The 10,525-nt window shown below is 37.1% G+C and overlaps 1 protein-coding gene across 1 annotated transcript in view; it reads right to left on the bottom strand.

The window, feature by feature from the left end:
• Positions 1-403: 403 nt before the first annotated feature.
• LOC585722 (uncharacterized oxidoreductase TM_0325) overlaps positions 404-10,525 on the bottom strand; it is a 15,953-nt gene continuing 5,831 nt past the window's right edge. The window contains exons 3-11 of the mRNA XM_785537.5: positions 9,633-9,743; positions 8,895-8,923; positions 8,199-8,291; positions 6,736-6,874; positions 5,795-5,835; positions 5,380-5,449; positions 4,397-4,433; positions 3,433-3,499; positions 404-1,574 (exon numbers count right to left, since the gene is read on the bottom strand). Of these exons, the coding sequence (XP_790630.3) occupies positions 1,407-1,574; positions 3,433-3,499; positions 4,397-4,433; positions 5,380-5,449; positions 5,795-5,835; positions 6,736-6,874; positions 8,199-8,291; positions 8,895-8,923; positions 9,633-9,743 (755 nt within the window). The 3' untranslated portion in view covers positions 404-1,406. The remainder of the gene's footprint in view (positions 1,575-3,432; positions 3,500-4,396; positions 4,434-5,379; positions 5,450-5,794; positions 5,836-6,735; positions 6,875-8,198; positions 8,292-8,894; positions 8,924-9,632; positions 9,744-10,525) is intronic.

Below are 10,525 nucleotides of genomic sequence, written 5' to 3'. Positions count from 1 at the left end.
TAGTTCACTACTCACGCATTGTTCTTTCACGGGTGAGTGACCAGCTGAGTGACCAGCAGACTGACCATCTGGACTGGCGTCGACTTGACCGTCTCTATCGTGAGTTTCGTCGCCTGAGAGTTCGGCTAGATCTTCAGCTCGACTCCGTGTCTGTATACACTCTCTATTTCTTCCCTTCTTCCTGTCCTTTTTACTCAACATTTTTCAAAAATTCGTGTTCCTAAGAAGTCCACAGCTCCAATAATGGTGCACAATGTAACACCGTCTCTCTCTCTCTCCTCTCTAATTCCCACAAAAATACTTTATTATCTTTAAAATGCTATTTCCTTACGAAATTACATTATACTATAGCAGTTTCCGAATTGTTTCTTTCACGAAATCAACCTCATTCAACAATAATGTCTTGATTTAACTAAACTTCTCTTTTTCCGGGTTGAAAAACGATGCTCTGGAGTGACAAAACCAAATGAGATTAATGTACCAGAAAGCGGATTAGTTTTTCTTTTGTTAACACGGTACCATACATACCATATATTTATGTTGAAGGCTATTTTTTTAGTTTCAAAATGAATTATTATACCACAAAACATTCTGCAGCATGACAATAAAAATATACATTACGTGAAGGAAACTTTGATTTTGGAGAAGAAACATGGATAAGGGCCCATTATACAAACAAAGACAATTATACGATTATCTGACTAGAACAAAAATACAGAGTTTCCATATAAAACTGAGATATTACAAAGTTAAACCATCATCTTTACATTCATGCACGTCGAAAACAATTCAGTGATAGCAGTAGGTCCATGGTGATATTGATGAAAGATAAAGAATCACAATTGTAGCAACAAGAGACAGGTAATATATCATCATTATGTAAAAGAACATAATCATATATTATATAAGAACAGTGCAAGCCGGTTGGATGGCAATCATGCACATTTCCATATGCATTTATGATGTCCGTCAATAGGGGTAATTATTTATCACCCAAGACAATGGGTGGTTATCGATCCGGGGCATAAATTCTAGAAGGTATTATTGGCCCGATTGTAATTTTCTGGATGATATGAGTCCGAGAGCAACTATGCTAGGTGGTAATTATTTCCAGAGGGTAAATTGTCATCGGAGTTCTTTGCTTAAAAGGGTAGTAGTTGTCTTGACGAAAGGGGAGGGGGGTATTGTCCTAGGGGCTAAATGTCCTAGCGGTCACCTTCTTAAGGCGGAAATTTTTTAGAGGCGAATGCTCAGGGAAATTGTCCTTGGGGTAATTTTCCTGGTGGTAATTGTCCCCGAGGTTTCTTTTCCTAAGAGGTAATTGCGCTGAGGTAGTAATTTTTAGGGGGGCTATTGTCTAGGGGGAAGTGTCCGAGCTGAGTGGTTTGATTTGTAGTGAAAATTGCCTATATGGGAACTTTTGTAACCAAAAGATGGCACCCTCCATCAATACCAACGGTTTCCCCCGTGGTGAAAGACGAGTCGTTGGATGCCATGAATGCTATCGTCCGGGATACTTCATCTACGGTACCAGTCCTTCGCATGGCATGATTCCTCTTCATTTTCTCAAAAAACTGTAACAAAACAAAAAAAAGAGAAAATATATGTACCTCAATGTTAATCGATCAACAACCGAGACAAACAATCATGCTACCAACAGACAAACAACAACAATGAACGACGAATTCGTGAAATTTCAGAAAAATGATTGTTGGATAAAGATAAGAAATCATTTAATGAGAAAAGTACCAACACATTAAAATATAGGTAAATGGATAGGTAGGGTTTGGATTTAGTTGATGAAAGCGTACAACCACCATATAAGTGAATTCCTTGGACAATGCTTAAAGGTAATACAAAGTTTTGGAAAATTTCGAAAATTGGGTGTATAGTGATTCTTTACAAATTTAATATATTTGGATGCCCCTGTGGATGTATTAAAAGCAAAACAAAATTTAGCCCCTAAAACACTTCTGCTTTCGAGAGAAATTGAATATAAAAATTTCAAATAGCGCCTATACGGCCGTACAATTGCAGCTGCGACCATGAAAATCTCAGAATATGTTGTTGTGATATATAATTTCCAAACGGGAATAGCTAATTGGTCGATTTTAGTCAAGGAACATTGTTTTATAGTGTGTGTGTGTGTATTTGGTTTTTTACAGACGTGTATCAATCAGATATGATTATTTACGTCTGGGGACCGACCTTTAACGTCACCATCCGAAAGACGTGACTCAGTTTCGAACCTGCGTCCTCGGCTGAATCAGTTTGTAACTTCCACTGTTAGCTGGATTACAGGCGCACGCCACAACGCCTAGTTTGTAGCTTAATTAATATCTTGACACTGAGAGGGAGCTATACAACAAAAAGAGTTTATTAATTACAATTCCATAACTTTAGACTCGATTTCAATCGCGACAACGATCAATGAATATTGTAGGATCGCATATGCTTCCAATATGTTCATTTGAACCAAATTCATGACCCCATACCAAAACTTTGTATTACCTTTAATGGCAAATCAAGATATTCATGTAACAGTACGAAATCCGCCTAGACCCGCCGCAAGATATATAGAGATGTCGTAGTCTAGCGGATATTCCAAAGGACTGTAAATCACATGGTTCGCGATTCGAGTCCCACCGGGGCACTTACGTCCTTTGGTAAGAAATTACCAAAGGAATATCTTGTATTTAGCGGTATTTTGTATCTTTTTTATTTTATTATTTTAAAAAAAAAATCTTTTTGTTGTTGTTTTGTTTTCTTGTTACTACTTTAATGTTTTGATTTAAAATGTATTCATTGTTATATATTTGTCCTCATTTGCTATGTTATCTTTATGTTTTGAATGCTTTTTATATCGATGTAAACTTGCATTTTTAGTCTTCGGACTTGTTGACAAGTAATGAATAAAACCTTATTTGAACTTGAACTTGAACTTGAACTTAATCTACATTTGCCACTCTTCAAACAGGTGCTAAAGGGTACCCGGTAGGATGCGAACGTTGATACGTACGTTGGATTGGCATGTGTTCGCATGTAAAATGGCGCTTTGCCGGAATGTTCCCCAGGGAGCAGAGTGTGTGTACTATCACGTGCGAATTAGCATTTGAATGCAATGAATGGGGTAATAATAATATAGAGCGCTTAGAAACGTAGTATTAAGCGCTATACAAAAATGTGTGACTATTATTATTATTATATTTGCTTTACCGGTGTCACGTCGGACACAGTTCCTTGCAGTTTTGACATGGTCAACAAATCGTTCAAAGAAACATTTTTTCTACCGGACATTGGTACACTCCGATCAAAAATCCAGGACGGAATAATGCTTGATGTAAAATTCCAAATCTATCTATCTCATCACAAGGCCGCCTCGAAGTATTAACCTAAAAACCTAGCATATCACATAAAGTGACCTCGCTTTACCTGGGCTGTTTCCTCATCAGTCATCCCGAATGATCTTTTGATGATAGGGGTCACAATAGCACCAGGGCTACACAGACAAAGAAACCAATTTTGACCAATGAACATAAAATAGTAACTTAATTTCATTTTAAGATATTACAAAATGCGAATTAAAAACGACACATCTAATCTAATATAAAATGGCAACATATCTATAGTAGAGTACGTCAGGAAGCAATGCATTTTAACGAAACATTGATGCAACTATATTCTCAAAAACAGTCTTTAGTTATCATTGATATGAAGTTTTAAATAGAAAACAAATATGCAACTATTTATACATTGATAATTGATCGAAGCGCAGACGTGTTCTGTCGTAGTATGTAGCCTCTGGAATTATCATCTGACTCATGCCTGATAAAGTTATATAATACGGAGTAGCAGAGATCAGATGATTATTTGTCTTATATGTAATCGTAAGAATCAGGACCCGCTAAACTTCGAAGAGGGGCAAAGGTGATCTACAGCATCCCCTTTTTCAAAAAGGCTTGACACACAGGAATGACAGTTAAACGTCGAGCATTTTGGTCACTTTTTGCATCCCACTGAAAATGGTTTCGAATCAGATTGAATGTTCCCTTCCCATTCCGCCATCCACATTTAAAAGTCATGTTTGTAGCACATGAGATTTTTTCTTGGGAATTTTTCAAATTTCTTTTGACATTTTCACTTTAGATTAATCTCTAAAGAAGTCACCCGTTTAAGCACACAATAAAAACAAGAGTGAAACACGGTATGATCAAACAATTTAGAAGGTGATGAACGAATAAAAAAGAAACCCGGCCGAAAAATGTTTTTCCCCAAATCCATTTTTTCACTGGTATAAAACATTAATGATGAGTATTAAAGATCATGTATCTCATGGGCAATGTTCTAATTAGCTTATCAGTGCCCATTACAAAATCGAAACTTTTCTGCAACTCACTTCACTGCGTTGACCCGAACTCCATGGGGCGCTAGTTCTATCAATTAAACCAAAATAATGACAAAAAGTTATGTTAACTGAAAAAGTTCAATAGTTGCATGTACCTGTAACAGGAATTTGATTACAACTTTCATTTTTTTAGCCGGGGTGAGGTGATTATTACACTGAAATTGTTTAATATACAAACAATGCACATCAGTGAGGGCATTAGTAAATTTACTAATGCCCGAACAAAATGATGTGTATTTTTTTTTAAAGATTATGTTTTATTTGTTTTATACAATTATGTTTTATAACATGATTTTACCGGTTATTTAGAATTGTATAATGACCGGTCATTATCCGAATTACGCGTTAGGCAAAATAAATGCCTGATCACCTGTGCGTTTCAATCAATCATTTGATTAAGATCCACGTCATCATCTTATAAAGACCAAGTGACCAATATAATCAGGATATTGAAAACGAAGTTATCGTTTTTAATACAATTAATTAATTATGGCCGTTACTCTATGCCAAAAAAGAAATCATCGTGTTACGTGGTTCCGGAATCGATTCAGTTCATGAGAGAAGTGCGGTATTTGGATAATGGGGGCAACCTCTCACTTGACGTTCCACAGGTAATTGAAAACATTAGAAGAAGCCATATTTGGTGAAATGTTGGAAAAGATAATCAAAGATTTTCAGAAACAATCATTGCATAAAAAGCGTATTGTAAATGACGATTAAGCAAAATGTGGCCTATTCGTCTTGGATATTTAGGAAAGAATGGAAACCCATGTGAGTCAACTGACTGTCAAACATTTTTAAAATTCATATTTATTTATTTCTTAATTCCGTAATTCCACTAAAAATACATTTGAACATACGAATGCCATAAACACATACAAAGATAGAAAGAAAAATCTTGAGGGTGTATATGAATATAAAACACATATACAATCATGAAGCCCAACGTGAAAAAAAAACAATATCAGACGTACCTTCAGCTATAGACCTTGTCATATGATCCAACGCTGTCTTAGACATACTATAGATTAAGAAGTCGGGCATCTAGTAATTAAAAAAAAACAGGAAGGCATAAGTGTGGGTGCATGATTGGGTGGGTGAGGGTTTACGTGTGTGTGCATGTTTGTGTGTGATAGAAAGAGGTATATATATAAAGATAAAGAAGGAAAGAGAGTGAATAATCTTATTTTCAAAGACATTGCAACCTTGGGTATTTCCAACACAATGAGGAGATGAGAGATTGGAATCGGTGGAAATTGTTTTCATGACGGCATTTAACGTCAGTATCGTTTTGAAAGCAAGGCATCATGCCAATCGAAGTGCGTGAATTTGTTCATGTGACCCTGTTTTAGATTTTCTCATGACGTGAAGTTAGTTTTATGTACTTACCGATACCTTGCCCACCACACTTGATACATTTACCACAGTCCCTGTCAATAAAGGAAATAGAGTACTGACCTATTTAAATGTCGATAACATGAATTGGTTGTGTGCACCCAAGAGTGCATGCACAAGATTAAAATCATTATTGCACTCTTATTGTACGTGTATCCAATACAGAGCAGAGTCAACTTCATTAAGCACCACAAAGTAAAATAAAAATTGACAAAAAATTAAAAAGCAGTAGTTGGTGCCAAAGATTGACGAAAGATTGCCTGGACACTGAAACATAATTCTTTTTGGAAGAGCCCTCTTGTCTACTCTTTAGAAAATATCATGCTACATAAGTAATATCTCATTAAGTTTGCATTCTTTATAACCCTCTTTTCACCACTTGCAAGCCAGATCACGAGTTCATCTTAGTGATAGCTACATTTGTAGCTGCAACGTCATTTGAAAGTTATAAGAAAAAGAAGACTGAAAATGAAGAAGGGAAAGAAGAAAAAGAAGAAGAAGGAGGAGGAGAAAGGGGGAAAGTACTCGTCATCAGAATCGTCATGGTAGGTGCGCCGGGCTCTTCAAGTCGTTGTTCATCCTTTTAAGAAAGATTATAGAAGCCTCAAAGATGGTTTCATCATGGGGTCATTGGATTTGTTCAAAGTACATGTGAATTCCTAGTTTTATATTATAATAAATCCGAATTGATTTCCATATTCCGTGAATTCCTAAGTAGTCTAAGTATTTTGTATATTTTTGATATATTGAATATTCGAATTCAATTGTGTACTGTTATTAACATGGACACTGCATGTTTTTATACTTTTGAAGTATTTTAGCTTGGAATATTCTAAAGTAAGTTCCCTCAAATTTCAATTTGTTTTTTCATTTATATTTCTGGGATAATAACACATGTAAAAATGCATGTAATTATATGGTGTCTGTACACTTACCTTTAGTTTTGATCAGCTGTGGCGCTAGGAGCTGGGTGAGCTGGAGGGGTGCTCTCACATTCACGGCAAAGATTTTATCAAAAGATTCTAAAGAAACGGTCTCTACTGAACCTGCTGTAAGCACTCCTGCATTATTGACCTGCAGTCGCACAAAACGTAAAAAGAGAAGATACAATTACATAAGCACTTTTATTAGAGAACTTTGAGTAAAGCTATGGTCACAACTCAGAGCGGCAAATGACCGATTTGTAGCCTGCTCGGTCCCCGCTGGAATTTACGCATCGCCCAACAATTATTGGAGAATTTGAGCAGGCTGTAGAGCCCTGTCGATTTCCCGTCGTTCGGTGGTCTAATTTAGATCAAAACTGGGCGAAAGCGGGAAGCTTCTCCGGCGGCGTCCCGGCAGTGACCGACTAATAACCCATCGATTCTCGAGCGGTCTCCAACCGGCCACCGGCTTATTTTAAAGAAATTGCCTGGCGGCCGGTCGGTGATCGGCGGGACACCAAAATATGCTCGATGCCCGGGCGTTCGCCGCCCGGGCACCGACCTAATGGAGCGTTCGCCGTCGAGCGATTTAGGTCAAAAATCGAAGCCGCTAGGTCAAGCCTGCCGAGCGATTTTGAACTCGCTGCCCAGTGACCGGGCGGCGACCGTTCAACAGTCTTTAACCTAGCGGCTTCGATTTTTGACCTAAGTCGCTCGACGGCGAACGCTCGATTAGGTCGGTGCCCGGGCGGCGACCGACCGGGCACCGAGCGTATTTTGGGCGGCAAGTGAAAAGTGAGCAGGCGCCGCCGAATTTTAACTCCGCCCTAAAACTTCAGCGGCGACCGAGCGATGCCCTATAAAAAAAACAAGCGGTGCCCGGGCAAAATTGGCTAAAAACTCGCCGCCCGGCTGTCGGGGGGGGGGGGGGGGGTGGGATGTGACCATAGTTTAAATAATGCATAGTCCCGGTGCATGGTCATGCCATTTTGGTGTGAAAGAAGTTACAATAGGGGTGTTCACACCTACAGAAAACAGTGAAATTTAAAAATCGCACTAATTGTTATGTGTGAATGGGCCTGTTAATCTCAATGGTTAATCACATAGTAAGTAAGAGGCAAAAAGGAGAAACCATGTAAAGTGAGATTTGATCCTCATTGAAATTCGATAAAATTGAGTAAATATTGCTGTAATAAATCACAATGAGAAGCACTGGACAAAGATGTGGGTACATGGAAGAATGCAACCACGCAACACCAGAGAGCACCTCCAGGTCGAGGGTATTTTTTTTCTTTTAAATTGCAAGTTATTTCCTTTCAACATTAGCATAAAAATGGCTACATCCCACGAGACCGACAGTTCACTGTAAAACAATAATGTCGGTCTAGCGAACTTTCTTAAAATTGTCAGAAGGCACTATATGCTAGCGATTTCGAAGGAAGCTTTAAATTATTGTCATCATGAGTAATCCTTACCAGCACATCAATCTGGTTGAATTTCTGTATGGTTTCTTCTGCAGTTCTCTTCACATCAGCTTCCAGCTCAAAGTCAGCTTGGATCATTAAAATCTGGGCAAAATTTAAATAATAATATTTTTGAAATGCTACTTATACTTCTACTACTAATACTACTACAGTAACTAATAATAATATTGATACAAACATAACAATAATAATAGAAAGACAGGTGCATACTAAATTGCTAAGCTTTAAAATGTCAACGAAAAGAACACATCATCATCATGAGTATTAGTATTATCAGTAATAGCAGTATAGTATAGTAGTAAGAAGGGGAGGAGGAGGAGAGAAGAACCTGAAAATAGCGTTACCCATAGAACTTTGTATCTATTAAGAGCATTATAATTATTAATTTGAAGGATTACGAGTCCATGAACTAGTCTCCGTCAAACCCTCATTTCTCCTATTTTATATAAAGAGGAGGCTGCACGGCACATCTTTCTTACTCGATCAATCAGTAATACATTCTGGTCGCAAAATAAATGGTCTAAACAACTAGTAGAAGAAGTAGTAAGAATAGTAGTTGTAGTAGTAGTTCTATATGAAATATATTTTTTATATTATATATTTGTTCGTTTGATAATGCATTAAAAAGAGAATTATGAAGGGAAATACATTACTCCCAGTAAGTTCATATCAAAACAGCCAACCTACCTTGTTTTTGTCGAGCCCTCTCCTAATACCTAAACGAATTTGCAAAAACAAGTGTCTATTTATATGCAGGATCAATTGATAATAAGGTGATAGTTCATTTATTATTTTCAACAAAACACATTTCTACCTGGTAGTATTCGCCAGAAAAACGGGGCAACCACCACCTTATATTGTTCTGTAGTAGGGTGCTATCTTCCATTAGGACATTCACAAATTAAGCAGATTACAATCAACAATTTCCTATTTTGGAGCACTTTGGTTCTGCCCTATGGCCAATTATAATGCGCCAGAGGCCTACAAATACTTTCCATTACATTTCTTGTGTAATGCTATGAACATGATTGTATATATAAATTAACTATAATCTGTTCGGTGATGCAAATAAAATAGGTCCCACTTGCATTAAATAATAGTAAAAACAAAGAGAGAGAGAGAGAGAAATGGCAAAATTAAAGGAAAATGTAAACAAAATATGAAAACAATTATGAGATTATGAAGATACCGATATAAATAGGAAACTGTTCATATCCTTTACAAGCTACACTGTGCATTTGATTTATTCGGAAAATACATATTAAAGTATGCTAAATATTACATTTGTCAAATTTTATGAAACTATCCTAACGAATGACAAGTGAAAAAAAGTTCCCAATAATGTACTTCGGGTACACGTGTGATCACTGAAGTAAACTTTTTTTTTTTGAGAAATGGAAATGTATGAAAATTGATTTTATTTACATTCATTGGTAACTTCTTGAAGCGTTTCCATGTTACGTCCTGTCAGGGCCAATCGGCATCCCAGGGAAGCGAAGTGACGTGCCATCTCGGCCCCTATCCCTGAGCTGGCGCCTAATTACGTTCGAGAAAAGGCAATAAGGCTTGTTTATGAATTGCAAGGAACATTTTGTGTAACATGCAGCACCTACTGTATGCGCATGCGGTAAATTAACTTGATCGCAAAAGTTTTTGATATTTCAATACCATAGAAATCATGTGTAGATTACGTTATTCGTAACTGTAATGTTCACACATTTCAACTATAAGAAAAACATTAACCATAATAACAATAACTACAAAAAATGACAACACTGATTACTTATTAAAGATGAAGTTGAGTTCTGGTCATGCGATTGTATTGTGAAAGAAACGGTGTGGAACCGACCAGAAAAGGTTGATCATCTAGCATATAAGAATTTGTGTGTATTGCAAGGTTCTGGAATCATCAAAATGATAAGAAATTTGGCCAAGTCTTGATAAAGTTACAAACACTTGCACAGAAAGATGTATATGGGACTACTTGAACACGTGGCGTAAAAAGCCGCCCCCCCCCCCCGATTTTACGATGTTACATGCATAGAATATGAAGGCATTCGAAGAGCCATGCTTTTCAGGGAACATGTCTTAACTGATGTTCTTCCACACTTGCATAATAAGAATGAGTAATGCTCACAAATTATTTTTCACCTCTTCCCAGAACTCAACCTTCTCTTTAAGCGCCATTTTCATTACGAAAAATATTCAAGGTAATGGATAAGGCTATATAGAATCCTACAGAATCCTACTCCGTAGGTTGAATCAACGATTACATCATATTATGGTGTCGCATTTGGCTAAAGTTGGTGCAATATAAA

The sequence above is a fragment of the Strongylocentrotus purpuratus genome, unplaced genomic scaffold (genome assembly GCF_000002235.5).
Source record: "Strongylocentrotus purpuratus isolate Spur 01 unplaced genomic scaffold, Spur_5.0 spur5_scaffold_2, whole genome shotgun sequence".
Lineage (NCBI taxonomy): Eukaryota > Metazoa > Echinodermata > Echinoidea > Camarodonta > Strongylocentrotidae > Strongylocentrotus > Strongylocentrotus purpuratus.
Note: the sequence above shows the minus strand (reverse complement) of the source record. Positions and strands in the feature narration are given on the sequence as shown.